This window comes from Alosa sapidissima, chromosome 19 (assembly GCF_018492685.1).
Source record: "Alosa sapidissima isolate fAloSap1 chromosome 19, fAloSap1.pri, whole genome shotgun sequence".
Classification (NCBI taxonomy): Eukaryota; Metazoa; Chordata; class Actinopteri; order Clupeiformes; family Clupeidae; genus Alosa; species Alosa sapidissima.
This window is the reverse complement of record NC_055975.1, coordinates 4491057-4513632: the sequence shown is the minus strand read 5'-3', so window position 1 is coordinate 4513632 and position 22576 is coordinate 4491057. Positions and strand designations below refer to the sequence as shown.

Here is a 22576-nt window from a genome sequence, read left to right as displayed (position 1 = left end):
TTGTATGTACCAGAGAGATTTGGCTAGGGATGGGCATCGTTAAGAAATTATCGATATCGATGCCATTGTCGAGTCTGCTTATCGATGCGATATACCATTTGCTGAACACTTATAGGATGCCTTTGAGAGTTGTTGGCTTTGAATGTCTAATTTAAAGTGGTTTTAGAGAATGAATATCAAGTGTGCAATATCAATTTTGAATGCTTTAAAATTTCTAAAAAAGTAAACATTGGAATCGTTAGTGGAATCGTTAACATGTGGATGTGTACGATTCCGATGGATCGGAACGTTTGGAACCGATTCCCAAGCCTAGGTTTGGCTACTGTGAAAAGTCCCCAATTAACACCATGAGGAATTGAACATATGTTCCTTCCTGTGTATAACTAAAATTGATCATTTTCTTACAAGGCCACTACATGCTTCTCTGCTCACCCTCCTGCTTTTCCCTGCTCCATTTCTTCTTGTGCTGTGCTTGACCCAACTCTCGTCTCTCTGTTCCACTGCTCCTGCTTTGCTCGTCTCTGGCCATTTCATCTTTTTTTTCTTTATCTTTCGTTCTCCATCTCCTAGCGCTCGCTTCTACCCCTCTGCTGTCTCTTTCCATTTCTCTGATTCTATCCGACTCCAATCTCCCCCTCTCCCTCCCTCCCTCTCTCACCGTCTCTTCCTTCACCCAAGCATCCCTCTGTACCTCTCTCCCACTCCTCCTCCCCTTTTCTCTCTCCCTCTGTTCATGCTCTCAATCTCTCCGGCTCACTGCAGCTCATCTGGTTCATCAGAGGGATCAATAGTGCAGTGATCATTATTCTGTGCGCAAAGCCCACACATCGGCCGGCCTTATTCCATCACACAGCTACCCCACCTCACACACACACACACACACACACACACACACACACACGCACAGACACACAAACACACACACGCACGCACGCACAGACACACAAATGCACATACTGTACACACGCATGCACAGACACACAAACACACATACACACACACACACACACACATACATACATACAGGCAAAGGTGCGCAAACACACACACACAGGCAAATACATACATACATACATACATACATACATACATACATACATACATACATACAGGCAAAGGCACACACGCACACACACACACACGCACACACACACAGGATAGGTCATGATTATACGACACAGCGGTACATCGGATTGCTAATTAGGGATGTAACGGTATGAAAATTTAACCTCACGGTTATAGTGACCAAAATTATCACGGTTTTCGGTATTATCATGGTATTTTAAAAGTGTAGTCAAGTAGTCAAGCTGAAATAGTTTGTGTCCCGTTCACTTTTTCATGTTTAATTGTTAATTGTTATTATTGCTTATATGCTTATAGCTTAACTTACCCTACCATGACTTGGAGTTTGCTATTTCTGTTATTTGTGTCCAATGAGTGAGACCAAAGTAAGCATTCAAAATAAAACTTTAGGCTACTGTGTTCTCCTGATAACGTGAGTGGAATGGATTTAATGTGGACGCAAACATAAAAAGACGCAGAGTGGCTAAATGATACAGAGCACGTTTTGCGGTGAAAATGTTCCGCCTTTTAAAATCAGGTGTAGCCTAATCCGAATCTCAGTTAAATCCATAAATTAGATATCAGAATCAGTAGGGTAGGCTACCAGTTTTGTTTCATTGTACCAGGCCTACTGTATGTCAAAAAGCAGGCTCAGATGAAGCTGAGAAGAATTAAACACACGGTTTCAACACCGCGGTAATCAACCGTGATGGTTATGATATTTCAAAAGAAAACGGTAATTGTTATCGTCAACATTTTTATCGCGGTTTACCATTATACCGGTAATCGTTACATCCCTTTTGCTAATTAGCCAATAGACCGCTGTACACCACATCCGCCATTCCCCTTCTGAGTGACAGCGAACGTGACGCGGAAAAAGATACTAAAGTGATCTGAGAGGCTCTTCAAAGGAAAAAGAGTTTGGGAGAGGCGCCGTCCTGAATACCTGAGATCAGTGATGAAAACTGTTCTTGGCAAAGTCATTTTTCCTGACGTCGGAAACTATAGGCTACTTGCTGTTTTGTAAACAGAGGCATTCTGTTGTAAATGTTGTCAAAATGGCTGATTATTGAAAAATTATGCAAATTAATTTATTATTTGTGTCATCCTGCATTGGGAAATATTTTTCAAAGGTAGCTTTGAAAATTTGTTTTGTTCACAAACAAACATTCACAAGAGTATTGGGAAAAGATTTTACAATTTCTAGAACAATCTATGACAGAAGTAAATCAGCAGGACAGACGGAGAGCTAGAGAGAGGGAGAGAAAGAAAGAAAGAGAGAGAGAGGGAGAGAAAGAGAGAGAGGATGAAGGCAGGAGGGAGGGAGGGAGAGAGAGAGAACAAACAGCAGATAGGGACAGATGGACAGACAGACAGACTGACATGACGCTACCTCATGCTCCGCAGATCCCAGCCGCGGATGGCCGTGTCGTTGGCCGTGGCCAGCTGGGTGCAGTTGTGGTGCGGGCTCCACTTGCCCGAAGTGAACTTCAGCTGCCCTTTCCCCTCCAGGGTGGCACTGCTGGAAACCTGCAGGGAGACAAGTGGGAGGTGTGTGTGTGTGTGGGGGGGGGGGAGATCGATCCGCATTAGTTCACCTCTAGCCTTACTGGGAAAAACCCAGGAGGACAGCACAGAAGAGCAGAGCGTAAACGTGTGGGAGTCCCCCCAGCCACCGCGCGCACCTCATACCATACGGGAGACCACCTCAGGCTCTTCTGCATGAACAAACAGCCTCTCGCCGGGGAGTCAGGTACACTATTGACGCAAAGCACAAAGGTGCACGTGACTGGAGATCTCCCAACACTTAGGGTATGTAGGGATTGTAGGGATTCAGTGGAGGAGTGCTGTGATGTGCTGTGATGTTCTAGTGACCTTGACTGAGCACGATGGAGGATTCAATAGTCACGACGGGCTATAGAAAAGAGCATTGGAATAAAAAGCCATTCACTATAAATGTGGGTATAAAACATAAAGGCTTAAGTGATGCAAAGTATGAGCAGGCTCTATTTGTCAGAGCTCTTGAGGAACACTACTGACATGAATTACAAAGACACAAGCCTCTCTCGCCAATAATAGCTGCACATAATATGACTGCAAAAGACACACACACACACACACGCGCACGCGCACACACACACACACGCACACACACACACACACACGCACACACAAACACGCACGCATGCACGCACGCACAGTGGTTGTGGTACTAACTGCCCATCAGTGCTGGCATGGTCACTGACATCCCCTGACATTTGGGGACTTGCATTCATTTAGACAGCACAGTTCTAGCCCGTAGAGAGAGACACAGGGTGGGATTGGGAAAAGACCCTGGGACCCCGTGGGCACTTGGACCTGAATGTGGGACGGACGCTCGCCACAGCCAAGTGCGCCACAGCTCCCCTGCAAATAGACAAATAAATCTAAATAATTCTAAATAAATATATAAAAACACCCAGAACTGGATCTAGAAATCTCTCCTATGGAACCTTTGTGGCCATAGAAAAGGGACCTGGATTTGTTTTGTTTCCTTTTCCCCTCTATATTTTGTTCTCTTAAGTCTATGATTTGAATGTGCTGGTGCTGGTGCTTGGTAGTGTTGGATTCAGCCGCGCCTGCTGGAGACAGGCCAGTGCACAAAGCCTGCGCTGGGGCGTATCGATCCGAGGGTTCGCGCTGCCGCTCCTGCTCCTGCTCCCGCTGTGCTCGGCCTCATTATTTCACACAGAGCTCCACCATTCTCGACCCTCGCAACAGACGGCCATCGGGGAAAAAAAAAGGAAAATAACAAATAGTGAAAACACTAACAGAAACGGCGTTCGCAAAACAAACCGAGAGGTGGTGCTGGACCGACACGGTGGTGGGCGTTCACTCGAGTGCCGCGCTTTTCGGTGGCTGTTAAGAGAAAGTGGCGGTCACCAGTCATGAACGGCTTGAGATGGCAGTGGTTTGGATAGGATCTGGCCAGGCTGCCAGGGTGGCAGGTTCTCCTGCACGGGCCTGCGCTGAGACCCACTATCACCATCATCTCTTTCCTTTAATCCTCTCTCTCTCTCTCTCTCTCTCTCGACATCTCCCCAAGTCTCTGGCTGTCCATCCTTTCCTCACTATCTCACTCCCTCTCTCCCTCCCTCTGTCATTTCCCCCTCTCTACTCTCTCTATCTTCCCCACAGCATTCTGTCTGTCAGTCTGTCTTCATGTCTATCCAATTCTCTCTCATCCCCTCTCTTCCTCTATCTTTCTTTCTCTCTCTCTGTCTCTCTCTCTCTCTCCCTCTCTCTCTCTCTCTCTCTCTGGGAACGTGCTCTGCTTTCATGGGAAGCCTAATCCAGGCAGTGGCAGGGGCTGAAGCGCAGATGAACACATCAACGGCAGCATTTCAGATGCAAATCGGGATGTGGGGATGGAGGAGAGAGAGAGAGAGAGAGAGAGAGAGAGAGAGAGAGAGAGAGAGAGAGAAGAAGAGGGAGGCAGTGGCAGGGAGAGTGAGTGTGCGAATGAGAAAGCAGGAGATAGGGAGGGGGTGTGATGTGAGGGTGTGTATGTGTGTGTGTGCGTGTGTATGTGTGTGTGTGTGTGTGTGTGTGAAGGGGGTGCTGTGCCGTGATGTTGAGGTGGGATGGGGAGGGAGAGGGGTCTGCTTGCAGGAGATTAGCATTCTCATCAGCAGTGGAGGAATCTGGCTGCTCTCTCTATTTTTTCCGCTCGCCCTCCTCCCTCCATTTTTAATGGGTGAAGTGCCCTCAGTAGGCCTTGCCACTCGATAACCCCCCCCCCCCCCCCCCCGCCCCCCCCCCTGCCTTCCCCTCTCTGTTCAGCATGCAAAGCTGACATTAGTGTGACCTCACAAGGGGTCTGTGCGTGGCATCGACCACAGCCCTCTCGCCTAACCTCACTCTGTCTCTCTCTGTGTGGTGTGTGTGTGTGTGTGTGTGTGTGTGTGTGGTTTATGACTCTATGTGTGAGAGCAGGGGGGAGAAGTGAAAGGCTGATGTTTTCACAGGTCCGCTGCAGCACGCCGTCACACACTCCCAAATGTCAAGTCACAGGGTTGCGTCCTGCCAGACCGAGGCCACGCTCGGTCCCTCTGAGGGTTCCTCTCCCCGGCATTAATTGCTAACGATGGCGGAGGGATTATTAACGAGTGGCCTCCACACTGCAGACCACTGCTAATAGGAAAGTAAGGGACCAACCTCGGCCCATCATCCACACACTACTGCTACACACACACACACACACACCTTTTTTAATTGAGAGGCTTTGAACTTAAAAGGAAAAGAAGCAATTTACCAACTTTAAAACATCAGCTTTTTGATATGACTTTTAGACGATTCAAGCTATGGTAAAGGCCACCTGCTCTGAAGGCCATGGCCAGGCAGTGGGCAGTCTGTGTCATTGAAGCGTGTGGTGTTATAAAGCCGTGGACCCAACACAGCATCAATGAAAAAGAGAAACTAAGAGAGACGGTGGTGGAAAGTGCTGTTTAAGTAGGGACAAATTCACTGAAGCATTTATGCAATGCTACTCCCACCACTCTCTCTATCTCTCCCACCCCCTTTGCCCTCCCTCTCTCTCTCTCTCTCTCTCTCTCTCTCTCTCTCTGTCCCCCTCTCTCTCTCTCTCTCTGTTCCCCTCGGAGTGGAGCTCCGGAGAGGCAGAGTGCGGTGCAGTGCTGTGCTGTGCTGTTCTGTGCTGTTCTGTGGTTATCAGATAATGAGGCAGCCGGCGTCTCACCGCGGCTTTGGTGGAGCTCTCCTGAAGGTCCCACAGCACCGCGTGGTTATCGGCCAGAGAGATCACACGACTGCCGTCGCCCATGGGCTCCCATAACACACTGCAGGAGAGAACCAGAGAGAGACAGAAAGAGGCAGGGAGAGACAGAAAGAGACAAGAAGAGAGTGATGGAGGGAGAGAGACAGATAGAGGTGAGTTAGTGTACTGAAATTACCACAATGAGCAGTCTCCCACTCCTCCATTTCCCTGGCCTTTTATGGTTGAAGTGAAGTGCCATCTCACCAAGGCCACCATCACATGGGCAGATTTTTAACTAAGCACACAGGTGACATTCAACATCAATCAAGCCTGGCTGAGTTATGGGCCAAAGCTTGGCTTGGCAGCCTATATATTTGCGCATTATATCCTCGGTGTCCTCAAAAGCATGTGAGGCAGCAGCTCTCTCTCTCTCTCTCTCTCTCTCTCTCTCTCTCTCTCCTCGGAGACTCCAGTGCCGTCAAGCTCCAGCCGCCAGCCGCCTAATTACCCAGCAGCCCCGGTGCCAGATGCAGCAGCAGCAGCAGCAACGGCAGCCGTCTGCACTGCAGTGGGCTGATGAGGACGGTGGAAGGAGAGAGAGGAACAGAGAGAGAGAGAGAGAGGGGTACAGAGAGAGAGAGAGAGAGAGGAGGCAAGAAGAAATCCTACTTAGGATTCCATCCGGCTCTTGTCATTTGCATGCTTTTACTTGTGAAGGAGGTGAGAGGGAGGATACCGAGAGAGGGGGGGGGAGAGAGAGAGAAGGAGGGAAAGAGAGATAGATGGATAGGCAGCACGATTGAAAAAGAGAGAAGCCAGGGTAGAATAAGCATTTATGGGGGATATAAATCGCTGAGCAGAGGAGTGGCACTGGTGGCAGCAGTGGAGTGTTTTTTTACCCTCTCCCTCTCTCTCTCTCTCTCTCTCTGGCCCACCCAAGGTGCTGGGAGTCAGGGGTCTTGAGCGGTCAGGTGCATCATCCCGGTAAACCCCCTGCCAGTCACTGGCTCATCTTGCCGGCCGTTTATTCCATAAAAAAGAATTAGCCCCAATCCAGCTCAATTTATTCAGTGCTTTGAGATTTATAAGTGCGGGCCTCCCAATAGTATCAATTAATTCATAAGAACGGAGGCGACTCACTTTTATGGCCGTGTTATTATGCCAGACCCATAAGTTAAGGGCGGGAGGATTAAAGAACATAAGTCATGTGCATTTGACCTTGAAGAACAGAGGCTTTGCATCTTTGATTGAAGTGAATATGTAAATATGTCCTGAAATGGCTAAAATGGTCTCTCTCCCCTCGCTCTCTCCAGCTCTCTCTGAAGGCCCCATGCATATTAAAATGAAAGTTCGGGATGCGCTTGCTCATCACGGGCCATCGTTGCTGTAAACGCGATTGGCTCTTTGCACGCCGGCACCTATTGCGGCAGCCTTTTAAATCCGCTGAAGCCGGGATGAGGGGATTCAAATGTCCACGGTCGCATTACCCAGTTGGGGGTTGAGGGTTGTGGGTGAGTGGGTGAGTGGGTGAGTGGGTAGGTTTACTGGGTGCATCTGGTCTCCTGGATGGATTAGAGATGGAGGCAAGGCGCGGAGAGTCGCCCACACAGAAGAAATGGGCACGGCATCAATTGTTTTGGTGGGCCGCCCCAGCCCCTGTCGACCCCTACTGTGATTATTCCATCTCTGCTGGGCATATTGACTGACCTATATATTTATACGTGTGCGCACAAGTGTGCATGTGTGGCTTGCGCTCCGCATTGGACTCCAACTGATTCCCTAAGAGGCCCAACTGTGTGCAACTCGCGCTGTGATTACCAAGACGACAAAAGCTCCCCCACCAACCTCCATTCACACTCCACCCTCTCCCCACGCCCAATCACACCGACTGTCAGAAATCTCTTCGCCTGATGATCATCTAAAATTCCTCCTGACTCTTAGCCAACGCCCGATTGGCGCTAAATGCTCAATCGCTATCGATTCGCTGATGCACGTCACACCAAAACGAGACGCCACACTCCTAAGGGCTGCAACAACAAAAGACACAAAAAAATAGAGAGGAAAACAACAACGGGGTGGTAACAAAAAAACCCTGTCTTTTAATGTTTCTTTTATTTATTTATTTTTGTTTGTTTGTTTGGCGTCTCGCTTTTGTGTGGTCTCTTCAAAGGACCAGCTTTAAAACCTGAGACTGTCTGCAAAATAATTCTGAATCTATACCTCCATTCTCCTCCATTTGATTTTCGGCATTGGCAACAAAGAGGGGACAATCACAGCACGAGGCTAGCCAGCTGAGATGTGTTGGGGGAATGGAGCGGTGGGTTTGGGGCTGGGGGGCTCGATGGCTGGGGGGCTGGGGGGCTGGGGGGCTGGGGGGCTGGGGGGCTCGATGGCTGGGGGGCTCCAGGGCTGGGTGCTGGGGTGCTCGATGGCCGTGGCTGCAGGAGTGCTTCCATCAGAGCACGCAGACGGAGATGGAGTGGGGCTGCCGGAGAGGGATCAGGGAGGCGGGCGGACGAGCGAGGCAATCCATCTTCAAAAAGCCAATAGTACAGCAGCAGCAAGCATGCTACAGGATGCTCATCAAACACATACACATACACATACACATAGGCACAGGCACAGGCACAGGCACACACAAACAAACACACACACACACAAACAAACAAACATGTACGCATACACACACACATACAAACAAACTTGTACGCATACACACACACATACAAAGACACACATGTGGGAGAATAAAGAAACCACAAATAAAGGGGAAAAAAACATCCCATGCCAAACTAAATAGAGCCGATACATACCTACACAGACACCCAGAACAAACACACACACACGCACTCAAACAAAGACAAACACACACACTGAAAAATACAGACAGACAGACACACACACACACACACACACACACACACACACACAGAGCTTGTTTCGGTCCCCTGCCCTTGAGAGTTTCACAGCTCTGGAGGTGAGAGGGAAGCGGCAGCAGCCCCATCAATCTCCCCCACAGGGCTCCACTCCACTGGTCCTCTCTGCCAAGCATCGACTGCTAAAATCCACATGCACACACACTCACATACACATATAACGTCTCACTCACACAAACTCTCACTCACACACACACACACACACACACACACACACAGACAAATGCTTAGCCACATACTGTATGTGTGTAAACACAAAAGCATGCATGCATAAACTCAGTAACCCAATAATCTCTCCCTCCCTCCCAATATATAACCGAGAAACAAATCAAACAGTGCTTAATTTCAATCTTACAGATTAAAATTTTAGAATGCTGTTAGAACCAAAGATATTATTAAGGGAAGTCAAACACACCATGTCTCACACTCCCTGGCTCTCTTGCTCGATTTCTCACACGTGCAGGCAGACGCACACACACGCACACGCACACGCACACGCACACGCACACGCACACGCGCACACACACGCGCACACACACACACACACACACACACACACACACACACACACACACACACACACACACACACCCCTCAGGTGACACCCCTCCTCTGGAAGTCTCTGACAGACAAGAGCGGAAGGTGTGCCCTGACCAGCTGCCACCCTTTAGCTGGGGGAGCCGTTAGCACGTACACATGCATGCCAGCCCTGAACCACGCACTCACCAACACCTGAGCGAACCAATCAACACCTGCCACAGCCCTCGGCACCCTCCCATCACGCTGCAGCCGTCAGGTCCCAGGTCTGACCGGGGCAGCAGGGGTGGAGGGGGCAGCTAGGCCAGGCCAGGCGCCTGCGAGGAAGCAGCTCCTGGACGACAGCAGGTGCTGGGGCAGGTGCTGACTTGCCAGGCGGGAGCCCGTGAGCAGACGCCAGTGACTCACAAGGTGCCAGCGCACAGGAGGAGGAGTGGGGGGGGGGGGGGGGGGGGGGTTACGTGAGAATGCAGGGCACCAACACATACCTGTGACACACCTGTGCTCATTGGCCCAGGGGCCACGGCGTCCTCTGTGAACTTTGACCCCACACGTGGACATAAGGGCACTCAAACTCGAGCACTGTGCAGAGCACCACTCTGTTGACCTTACGGCGGTATGGAGAGAGAGAGAGAGGGCGAGGGCAGAGGAGATTTGGACTCTTTTGTTTAATTTCAATTGAAAAGCGGCTCTGCAAGAAAGAAAATGACCAAAAAAAAACAGTAAGGATGAGTGGAGGGGGAGGGAGGGGCTAGTATTCTTTTATTCACACATCAAATGGAAATTCTATCAGAATGTGCCGACTCCAGTAACGCTTCCTTTCCAATGGGAACACACTGGTAGCTGCCAGTGGGCAGAAAAGTCAGAGCCAGAGAGAGAGAGAGAGAGAGAGAAAGAGAGAGAGATGGAGAGGGGGTAGCGTTTAGTCTCTCAGTCTCTGCCATTGTGAACTGGATGCACATGATATTATCCACGGTGGGGCTAAGACAAAAGGCGTGTGCGCTCTGGCTAAGCCTTGCCATATGTAGGTCAGTCAATACTTTCCCTGCACAAAACAAATGCAAGCAAGGCCACTCAACAAAAGCTTCAAAGCTTCATCTTACTGTATGAAATAATGAGGAAGCGTGATAGAGAAAGGGTGAGGGAGGGAGAGAGGGAGAGAGAGAGAGAGAGAGAGAGAGGAGAGAGAGAGAGAGAGAGAGAGAGAGAGAGAGAGAGAGAGAGAGAGAGAGAGAGACATGGAGGAAGTTGTGGGAGGTGGGCAGAGGACAAGGAGAGAGCTGGATAGTGAGATGGAGTGAGACCATGATGGGAATGAACTCAGAGAAGGGATGAGAGAGAGAGAGCAATGGCAAGACCAAAATAGAAGATGGACTAAGACAGAACAGACCGACGGAGATGCACAGACGGAGATACCAAGAGGTTGAGAGAAGAGAAGAGCCAGTAGAAAAGGAAAAGCAACAGAGAGAGGGAGAAACAGTACAAGAAAAACAAGGGAGGAGTGAGAGAGTGAGAGTGAGAGAGAGAGAGAGAGAAAGAGAGAGAGTGTGCAGGCAGCAGTGGAGGTAGCTGTAGGGTTAAATCGATAGCGCGCAGCATACCAGGCCATGTTGCCGTGGGCTGTGTTGTCAAGGTGACAGAGGAGCTCCAGGGTCTGTGGGTTGTTTGATGAATCGTCGGGGGACTCATGGCTGCCTGATTCCCATTCCGGGGGCATCCTCCACACGGCTGCACACGTTACCACCCGGCTCTCGCTGGCTGGCCACCACAGGCAGGGCACAGGGAGCAGAGACAGGGTTACACTCCACGCTCACAGCACACACACACATGCTTACAACACACGCACACACACACACGGGCACGCACGCACGTACACACACACACACACACACACACAACACATAGAAAACAAGTACAATCCCAAAATACAATTCACAGGAAATACAGTAAGCTATGTGCACTGCTGAGCACAAAGTAGCATGTGCACGCACGCTGCATTCAGCAGAGTACAAGTATCACAGAGGGCACTGGACAGGCCACACACCCACACACAAACACACAACACAGCAGAGAATACAAGCAACAGTGCATGCAATCAACACCCACAGAAAATAGGACAAAAACACAGACACAGGAAACAGGGACATAGACAAACGAATGCGGCACACACATACATACACAAAGAATACCAAAGCATAACACAAACAATCGACCATGGGGGGGGGAGGGGGGGGTGTATAAACTTCTGCTGATAAAATGCAGCCACGCAGCACTAAAGCAAAACTTTGATAATGCGTCTCAGTGGGAGCTAGACCCATTGTTATCTCCTCAGTAGATAGCCACTGTTACAAGTCTCCAGTCCAAATGCAAAAGGCCTTTATCAACTCCATGTGTGATAAATGTTAAATCTAAAAATCTTTAGAAAACTGTTATGGGAAACAACTTTAGCTTTGTACCAAGTTTACTGACAATCCCCCTGTGCAGCACAAAAACACTTATGGTTCATAAAGGGGCTTTATCACAGCCAGAGTATCTGGCATGCCAACAATGGTTCTCTTAGATAAACAAGCGTATGTCTGCTTGGTGAGTTTTACATGTTCTTTCAGTGTGTATTTCTTTGTATCTGTGCATTGTTTGTGTGTGTGTCTCAGTCGATATTAGCCACCTCAGTAACTAGCCCATCTAAGGCATACATCTGTGAGTCTACTCCCCCTAGAGGCCTGTTCTATAAGTGTGTGTGCGTGTGCAGCCCTCTGCTCTGCTCTGCTCTGCACCTCTCAGTGTAGGCATGCATGTTCTCTTGTGCCAAACACTCTGATCGGCGCCGTATGAAACGCAGATATGAGCGGGTTGTCTGCTTTCGTCTTTCCTTATCAAATGTCTCTGGTGACTCCAGGTAAGTCATCATCAGTAGATGCTGCTGGATCTAAGGCTTTAGTCACACACAAGCAGACCTCTTCTGGTTTCATAACAACGTCTACCATCAATGGGAATGTGCTATATGTCATCACAACAAAACATCTATACAGGGTTCTGCTAAAAGCTTATCACCAAAACTCCCACCAATAGCTTATGACTTCTACTGCTAACTACTAACCCTCACTGCACACTCAACTAAGGAAACTCCAACCACCACTCCTATTTTTCCGTATTATTTTTGGCAGAACTGCGCCGATGTGGGGCGATGACACTGCTGTCAGCGTGGTGCTCACTCTGATCAGATAGCGGATTGGAATTTGTGGTGGTGGGGTGGGGTGGGGTGGGGTGGAATAGCGGGTGATGTGGGGGCACCCGGCGCCTTTGACTCGCGCCCGCTCCATTAGATTGGATGTCACGGTAATTACATTTCGCTTTTGAACTCTGCTCTGACATCTCGCCGTATCTGCCTCGTCACAATGAGGCCCGCAGAGGAGAGATGCACACGCTCAGCTTCTTTGTTTTCGTTTCTACTCTTTAGAGAAGGAGAAAAGGGGGGTGGGGGGTATGGCGTATATGTATACGCATGTATGGGTTAGCCATTATTTGGATTGTCAGAGACCAGCCAAGGCCACGGGCGTCAGTCTCTAATAAACTCAAAATTTAATTACATTTTTCCTCCAAATCATTTCTTCTTGTTCATTTAATTTTTTAATTGCCTCGTGGCAACTCCGGCGACAGAGGGAGTGCCAAAATGTGACATGTTCCATTAGCATGGCCGCCAGTGTGACAGAGTCGGGGAAGTGGTTTGGGCCGTTTGTGTGTGTTCTTTTTCCATAGTGCAGAAATACTGCATTTGAGAGTATATGCAACGGACACACCACCTTATGAATGTAGGCAGCTAAAAGCTCATGACATCCCGCATGAGTAAAAACTGGAAATGTGGAGTGCAGTGTCCTCTACTAACACTGGCACCCCTGATAAAGTTAAATCTGTGCAAAGGGGACTGTTGAAAACTCTTTGCTGGTTAAAGTCTCAATCTGTCACTCCAGATATCGACAAACGCATAAGCTTTATGTCAGTAAATTAATTAAAGGGGAAAAAATGAAAATGAATTTCCTCAGGACGGTGTCAAAAATTAATGGCACCCAAAGAAATACTGATAAATGAATTGAACGATTAAAATAGCTCCTATGAGTGTCAATGAAACTTAAGTTGGCACCCAAGCCTTCCTGTTTCATTTGGATATAAATATGACAAATTTCCCAGGTCATCCATCCATACAATAACGATCACAGTAATGATACGAGACAAAAGGGTTTTGAGTTGCCAATCAGAAAATAGCTAAACGTGGGCAAAGAGCAATAATTAGTCAGGGTAATTATCTACAAGATTGCAGCAAATGGAGATGTTAGAAATCTGACAAGAGAATGTGTCTGTCTTGACCGCAAACACAGCGTGTGGAATGGAACAAGTGGTGGGCAGATTACAGCAGTTACAAGTCACCTTGCGGTCAAGACAGACTTCCAAACTACAATCAGAGGTCATATCCATAACCACATGTTTTTGAGGGTTGGTAGTATAAAATAGCATAGCTTCAACATTCCAGCCAGTTGTGACTGAGACATTTAATCGGCCTGGGTTCTGAGGTGCATTTAGATTTTTAAAAATATTTTTTTTGAAGCAAACAAAAAGCTTATCTGGGTTTGGCGTACAAAAAAACAAATAATTATGCCCAAAACCAGCTAATCATCAATGTGATGCATGGTTATGCTTCGCCTAAAGATCCTGGACAGTTTGCCAGAGGAGATGGCACCATGGACACCATGAAATCCCAGCAGATATGAGATCCGTCTCAGCCTCTGCCAGAGTTTAACTGGGCTTTTTGGGGCTTCCAAGACAACAATTAAAATCAACACAAAAAGGTTAGCTACCCACAAAAATGAAGCTACTGCCATGGCAACCTAAACTCAACAGAAAACCTGTGGAGCTGCACAAGTATTGACTCTCATAGACTCTGGAGACATTCAGCATTGAAGAATGGTAATAAATACCTTGGTAGGTGTAAAATAGAACTAGTACACGGGAGGATTTAAAGTCATTATCTTGGGAAATGGATAGGGTCAGAGATAATTATGACCGCCGTGCAGCGAAGCAGCAGCCATATAGGTTTTGCATTTTGCATCAACGATTCTCGGGACACTGAAAAACCAGGGTGCATAAAACTTGGTGGACATGTAGCCCCACAAGGATGACACAGAACCATTTTTTTTTGTTTTGATCTGTCGCCACCCCGCCGGACTGGACCCACGAAAGGAGGGTAGGGTGGACACAGTTTTCTGTGAATTTCTCGAGAACCGTAGGGCCTAGGAGGACCACATTTTTTTTGTATGTTGGTCTCAAGGGGCCATGTCAACCCATCCCATAACCACTCATTTGATGTATAGTGCCACCTAGTTAAAAATGAAAAAGCAAAAACGAGTGTAGGATCATTATGACACCTTCTGACTGCATGTCAAGTTTTGTGGAATTCCATTCACGGGGGGTAGTGGGGGGCACCATAGACAGTAAAAGAAATGGACGAACAGACTCAGTCGTTTTCAATGGGAAGGCACTGAAGGTTTTTTTCAGTTGGCTTCCCATCGCACTGCGCAGACTCGCACGTAACTTTGTGACGTTAGCCATAGAACTGATTCTTGTAACTTGTCTGATAGATAGTTCACATAGACTGTATATATAGTTGAGCCAGTTTTGCCCTCTATTGTTTATGTAGCTAATACAGAAACTACAATGTCGGCACAGGATATATGGTATATGAAGTTCAAAAAAAAAAAAAAAAAAAAAAATTCATTTAGGATTGCGTTCTATGGGGTTAGCAGAGAGTTGATAACCACAGCTCCATGAGTGGTCCAACTTCCGGGAATTTGCCTGCCCCAATAAATGAATACATGTGTACATACAGTACACACGCACTCATGAACACACACAAACACACACATAAAGATACATACACACACATGCAGGCGAGCAGACACACACACCCCATTACCCCCCCCCCCCCACACACACACACACACGGAGAGAATGTGCAGGACTGACTGGAGGTCATATTTTTTAACGCTTTGCGGTACATCTAGTTTTGATAAGCATGGGTTCCAGGGGAATATTTATTTTGTTACACAAATCCATTAAAGAATGATCAGAATAGATGACTCAGTGAATTATTTGAATTCCCCAAACCTCTGCAATATGTTTCAGTCAATGGAATGCATTTTACAGGTTGAGAAAAGTAAAAATGTAAATATTTGCCTTTTCGCACTACAGATAATTAATGGCTAAATGGAATGAAAAGATGTCACTGACTCCTGCATCTTGGCACAAGCGCTGAATAATATACTCCACGGAGGTCATGTGACTCCAGCAGGACTATATTTGGGAACAATTAAAATGTGATCTCTCTCTCCCACTGCCACTGAACGCTGTTAATTGTTGTGGAGCTTCCATCTCTTTGTCTTGTTGTCAGTCAGTCTATATGTGTTACATTTTTTAAAGATTTTCCACATTAATTCTATTGATAGAGACAACTGGGTGCTTATGGGAGGATGCAAGCAGAAAGAGACACACACACACCCACCCATCCACCCACCCACACACACACACACACACACACACACACACACACACACAGAGCAGAGTCAGGGAGTGAGACGCCAATGAGCTTGGCTCAGGGAGGAGAGGGGATGGGATGAGATGAGATGGAGCAGTGTGTGAGACGGGGACAGCAGGCACTCACTCTTGTTGTAGCACGTCGTCAGCACACTTTTGTCGGCAGGACTGGCGCTGATGTGCCATATCTCCCCGGCAGGGTGCACGAGGACGCTCTTATTAATGATGTTATTCTCATCATCAAAGTCAATGATGTGGATCTGGGGGAACACAGAAAGAGGAACGGAGAAAGAAAGAACGACAGAGAGAAAGAGAGAGAGAGGTGGATGAAGGAGAGAAAAGAGAGAGGGAGTGCTGACACAGAGGGTGAGGCCAGAGCCAAGGGAGAGGAAGGGAGAGCGAGTGACACAGAGATGAAAAGAAAGGAAAAAAGAGAGGAGAAATGGACAGAAAAAAAACAGGAAGAGAAAGTCATACAGAGAAAGAGAGGGAGGCAGTGATGGAGAGAGAGAGGGAGGGAGAGAGAGAGACTATTAGAAACTCCCCCACATCACAGCATGCATGCCCTGCAGCAGTTCAAAGAGCCTTGGCTTGGCAAGGAGACACTGCCTTTAATATGGCCATCAGTGCAGCCTTAGACGCAGGCGTCGCTTTGGATTTCACCAGACTTCACATTCTCCGCCGCTCCTCTTTACCTCTGTCCTGACAGACTTTCTGAAGGGGCCATTAAATGCATCCTTTGAAAGGATGCAACATTCGCAAGTTATGCAAGACATTCCATATTGGTGGATTGCGGGTTAGGGTTGGTGGGGGGGGGGGTGGGGGCAGGGGTGTTGGTGAGAAACAGATTGAAAGGGTCACATCAGTCTTAAACTGTTTTGCTAGATCAGCTACCAGCTTTATCCCTCCAACTGGACCAAGTCCAATGAGTGTGGACAGACCAAAACTGTCAAGAAGGCTCTACTCACAGTTTAACCGATGTGCTTACAAATCATGCAGTACACATTGTTAAATGAGCCATTTTAGGCAGTCCATGCTGAAAGAGCTGAGGTTTAGGAATGGAGAAATGAAGTATTCAGTACTAGTATAGTACAGTAGTATAGTATAGAAGTATAGTACAGTATAACTCCAACAAGCAGGCAAACACCTTATGGCTTACATCCTAAATCACCAGTGTTTTAACTGCAAAACTGTGTAACAATTTCAAGGCATGTGTTTTGTGGGAAACTTATTTTGGCATCATCCTCAAATTCATTTTGATTGTATATGACCATATGAAGAACAGCTAAAAATATATGAAGAATTTGGTTCCAAAACACTATATCCACCATTTTAATGAGTTTTCATAAAATTTGTGGCCTACTGGTTAGGGCTTCGGGCTTGTAACCGAAGGGTTGCCAGTTCGATCCCCGACCAGTAGGAAAAATGTGGGCGGGGGAAGTGGTTGAGCACTGCTCTCCAATGCCCACATCCACGGCTGAAGTGCCCTTGAGCAAGGCATCTAACCCCTTACTGCTCCCCGAACGCCGCTGTAACAAGCAGCTCACTGCTCCGGGATTAGTGTGTGCTTCACCTCACTGTGTGTTTACTATGTGCTGAGTGTGTTTCACTAATTCACGGATTGGGATAAATGCAGAGAGCAAATTTCCCTCATGGGATCAAAAGAGTATACAGGTATATACCTGTATACTCTTTTGATCCCATGAGGGAAATTTGCTCTCTGCATTTATAGATATATATTTATATTATTAATATTAATATATTTATATTTATATATATTTTTTTTTACATTTTGTTTTCCAAGTCAGTTCAGTAGAATTGTAATTGGGTATTGTTATTTGATTTATCTTTACTCAATCGAAACAACACAACTGCAATTTGATTGATATTACCTGAAATACACAATTAAATAGCTTGACTTTTTAATGTTTTTAAAAACGGAGATTTTGGAACCAAACTCTTCATATGCTGTTCCCAATAACCATCCAGGATATGAACGATGTAGATCTGTGTTCCAGGCTGTGATGCAAGACAAACTTCCAGTTATATCATAACAAGATACAAGTTGAATGTTAGCAAGATGTTAACTGAGACAGTTTATATAAAGAGACAATAATAATATAAAAAGACCTAGTAGGTAAGATATGAGCATGCAGTGTCTGAGATCTCACATTTTCATCCGAATAAATTACCCTTCTGCTTCTAGGCCTAAAAAGACAATAAGCGGATAATGTGAAACATAACATGCTGACTGAACAAAACTTACCAAATTTGTCAGCTTGAATTAAATATTTTCTTGTTGTGCTTTTTTGTAAGAACAGCTTATTAGCTGCATTACCCACAAATAAATATGAATGTCTGCTCTGGGCACAAGTTAGTTGTGGCTGTACCTCGACTGGTGTGTGACGCAGAGGCAAAATAAAACAGATTTTACAGCATGACCAATGGGAACGCAACTCCCATCAAAACAAAACCAAATGATGCATCCTGCACCCCCTGTTTTTATAGGTGTTTGGGGACGTCCAGCACCTGGTAAAAGTGTGACGATCGCCGGGCTTCATGCTGATGCCCAAGACATCAAAACAAACAAATCAACAAACAAACCAAAACAGGGGGAAAACGTAATGAGTTGTAGCCCCAGAGGACTGCACCTGACAACACCTCATGGCCCTCCTCTCTATAAGCCACTTTTTACAGGTAGGTGCATCTGTGCATCTACACACACAGACACGCACACACGCACGCACGCACACACGCACGCACGCACACACACACACACACACACACACACACACACACACACACACACACACACACACACACACACACACACACACACACACACACACACACACACACACACACACACACACACACACACACACACACACACACAATCCCTCATCCACTCACTGCACAGCCTGCTGAAAGTCAGAGAGAGGGGAAACCATTAACCTTGGGTTGGACCGCACTGAATGAAAATTATTAGGCAAAGTTATAATTTTATGGCGGGGAGCAATACAAATAAATTCCGATGGCCGGACAGGATAATTGGAGGGAAAAGAAGGCCCTGTAATAGGGCCCCGGATGAACTGGGCTATGGCTAAGCCCCCAATCCCACCCCACCCCCTCTGCCCCATCCTGATTTATTCCCTCTTATTGCCGAGATGTGGAGTGAGTCATCCCTCTCCACCGCCTGGGCCTCCTTCCCAGCCATATTAATTACCGGCGAGGAAGAGAGCGGGGATGAAAATCAGGTGGGATACTGGCCCCCACTTTGGGGCCTCTTTAGTTAGAGCTCTTTAGTCCCGGGGATGACAGTAAGCGTGGCCTGCCGGGCGGCGGGACGTGGCGAGAGGAGCGCGCCAGGAGTGTTTCATCACATTAGTGGCCGCCTCTCATGTCACATGGGCCGCCCTGTTGACCGGCATCATTATTCCACTCGCTACCGCGGCTGGAGTGGCCATCACGGGGAGAGGAGGTGGAAGGAGGGCTAAATTAAGTCTGTTGAACTGTCCCCACCCCACCCAAGCCCAACCCAGCCCAGCCCAGCCTAGCCCAGCCCTGTCCACCCCTCCCATCCAACCCCACAGCCCTCCCCACTGCCAATTAGATGAACTAATAAGGCTAGAAGGCCAAGCAGGGAGCAGTGACTGAGAGCTCTCTCTCCCTCTCGGATATTGAGACCGGAGGCTATCAGTCTCTAATGACCAGGGCAAGGAAGTGGGCAACACATGGAGTACTGAGTGAGGCCTGATGTCAGACGATGTCTACTGACAGGAATGCCAAGAAGCAGCACTGCAGCAGAACCTGCCCCACAAGACCAGAGAATCAGCAAATATGAGCCCCTTCCTGGAGACTTAAGTCCAAATGAAGTTGAAAAGTTAAGCCAATAACCAATACGGTCTGAAATAATGTAACTAATGTCTTACCATACTATTGCTTAACTTCTCAAGCCGAGAGTGGACAGGAAAGTAGAAGACCATCTAAACCAATCTTCTTAAATGAGATGTCAGATGAGTATTTTCCTTGTGACAGTCTCAATTGGAGATCTAAAAGCAGGCCTAACTATGCTTGTGATATGTGACTGAAGTGACAGTGATCCCATAAAGGCCAAAGTTATTCTCCTGCCAAATTATGCAGGCGCAAATTGCAGACAGACATGTCTCTCATTTTTGCCTGTTTCCTCGTTGCCTGGTTATTGACCCGTCTCACTTTTGGCCAATTATATCATCTGTCTCTGCCACTCAAGCACATGGACCTCAAAGGCAACGCAATGTCAAACATTCACGCACAACAGATAGACACACAGGCAGGCAACACCACACTCAGAATTGAAATGAGAGCTTATAACCAATTAACAACAACAGGAGGTGAGGCTTAGTCTACAACAACAGCGCTGCACCTGTCCTGTGGTTGCGCTAGCTGTCTTTCACAGCACACATACACTGACATATAGCCTACACAACACACACATGCGCCGCGTGCACACACACACACACACACACACACACACACACAGAGAGAGAGAGAGACAGGCGCACACACACAAACCAGAATAATAAAAAAAGAACCCAAAGCCCCTGCTTCTTCAGTCCCTCAGGCTAGCATTATCCAGCTTTCCCAAAAGCCTCTAAAATGAGCAGCTCCTCTGGGGAGCAGTAATTGCCACTGCCAGGTAAATGAGATAGAGAGGGCTGGTGACTAATCCTGGGGCTAGATATGATGGAAGGGCTGCTGGGAAGTATGGGGACAGAGGGGATCAGATGAGAGGGGGGATAAAGCCTGGGACGGTTTTTATCATCTCGTGGATTATGGCGCGTGCTGCTTGGGCTTAATTGGTCATTTCCCTCTGCTGCTTCTCAATAACCTTTCCAGTGCATCTGTGTTGCCCCTGCACTCTCTTCCACAATGAATGGGAACTAATCCCACTGGGCACATTTATGACACCCTCATGACTGATCAGGGGTCAACTCTGGTGTTTTATAAAGACTTTTATTTTGGAGTGGTGACAAATCAGGTTTTTATCTGGTCTGAATAAAGTTCAAGGGCATGGCAGAGAAATGTTTTAATAAACAAGAGGAACATGTTCAGTGGCAGACTTCTGTCACTGTCATGCTCAACAGACAGGTTGAGGAGGTCCTTGTCCCCAGGGCCATCCAACTTTTCGATGCCACACAAAAGGGGAGGGAAGAAATGGACTTTTCAGCATGAGCCTGTCTCTCTCAGCCCCTACCATCATATCACTTTGTCTGCTGTCCATCTGACTGTTTTATATAAGCCCTTCTACACAATCTGGACTGTGGTCATAACATCTACACCTTATAACTTATTCCCTGTTATATATTGTTCTTAAAGTATATTCTTTTTCTTGTTTCTTAAGCAATTCTATTATGTTTAAATTCTTGTCTTTTCATAGTCATAGTTCATATTTAATAACAAGCAAAGTTATTGCACTGTTCACTTTTGCATTACCACCATTGCACACACTCTACCATAGCACCATATCATGGTCAATGCATCACATGGTCAGTCCATAACAGACCTTTGTAATAACTTCACACACTCTTTAATTTTTACATTTCTGTGAGTGATTTTTATGTATGTGAGATATATGTGTGTTTCTATCTATCTATCTATCTATCTATCTATTTCAGCCATTATGAGAAATATTCCAAACACATTGGAAAGTTAGAGCAACTAATAATTAATTTATTAGATGATTAGTAGTATCGACAAGGTATTTCAGAATCAAAACAGCAAAAACACATAATCACAAACATGCACTTTGCAAAACAGGAAAATAGACTGACTATAAAATATATATATATTTTATAAACATATTTCATATGAATTCTTCCCACATATCGCATCAACTATACCTGATTGTCAAATTTGAGTGACTGTGTGCCCACGAGGAATCTTATGGCATCTGTCTCAGCTGTCTGTGCTGTCAGCGCCCGGGCCTGCAGACAGTCACACAGATTGATCAATTACAATGAACAGCCTATCATCACAAGTGATGACACCATGTACTGTGATGATGTCAAGTCATGGACATTGTGTATTCACCTCAATCCGTTAGCTTACTACTAATATTACTACTTCTACTACTTCTACTACTAATACAACAACAAATACTACTACTACCACTCATAATAATAATAATAATAATAATAACAATAATAATAACAATAACAATAATATATAGGCTAGTCTACGGCCTACGGCATATCACAGTTAAGATCCAGAGATTCATATAGAATCATATAGATTCATATAGAATGTATACTGATTATCTTCAGTCTCATGGATGATGTTTTTTTCTGTTTTTACTGTTCTTATCTGTTATTAAACTGCTGCAGGTCAAGAGGAGGCAAAAAAGACCAACAAGTCTTGCTCCTTTTTATGTGAATATCAATTGGGACAACAGTAAAACTGAATCTGATCTCAGACTCATGTACAGTTGTGCTCATAAGTTTACATACCCTCTACATACACGTGCTAAAGTTGACTAAAAACCACATACACTTCAACATATCTCACGATTGGCACAGGGCATCTTCCATAAGATCATCTCTCAATGCAAATCAAACCAGCTATCAGGCTAACTGAAATAAAACCATGCCAATATCTAGGTATGGTGAAGGGTATGTGATGATGTGGGGCTATTTTAATTCCAAAGGCCAAGGGAACTTCATCA

At 46.6% G+C, this 22576-nt stretch overlaps 1 protein-coding gene across 3 annotated transcripts in view; it reads right to left on the bottom strand.

Annotated features, from left to right (window-relative positions):
- eipr1 (EARP complex and GARP complex interacting protein 1) overlaps positions 1–22576 on the bottom strand; it is a 35857-nt gene that overhangs the window by 12128 nt on the left and 1153 nt on the right. For all 3 annotated transcript variants that reach the window (XM_042071586.1, XM_042071587.1, XM_042071588.1), the window contains exons 2-6: positions 21756–21839; positions 16001–16133; positions 10893–11049; positions 5801–5900; positions 2456–2592 (exon numbers count right to left, since the gene is read on the bottom strand). In XM_042071586.1, the coding sequence (XP_041927520.1) occupies positions 2456–2592; positions 5801–5900; positions 10893–11049; positions 16001–16133; positions 21756–21839 (611 nt within the window). The remainder of the gene's footprint in view (positions 1–2455; positions 2593–5800; positions 5901–10892; positions 11050–16000; positions 16134–21755; positions 21840–22576) is intronic.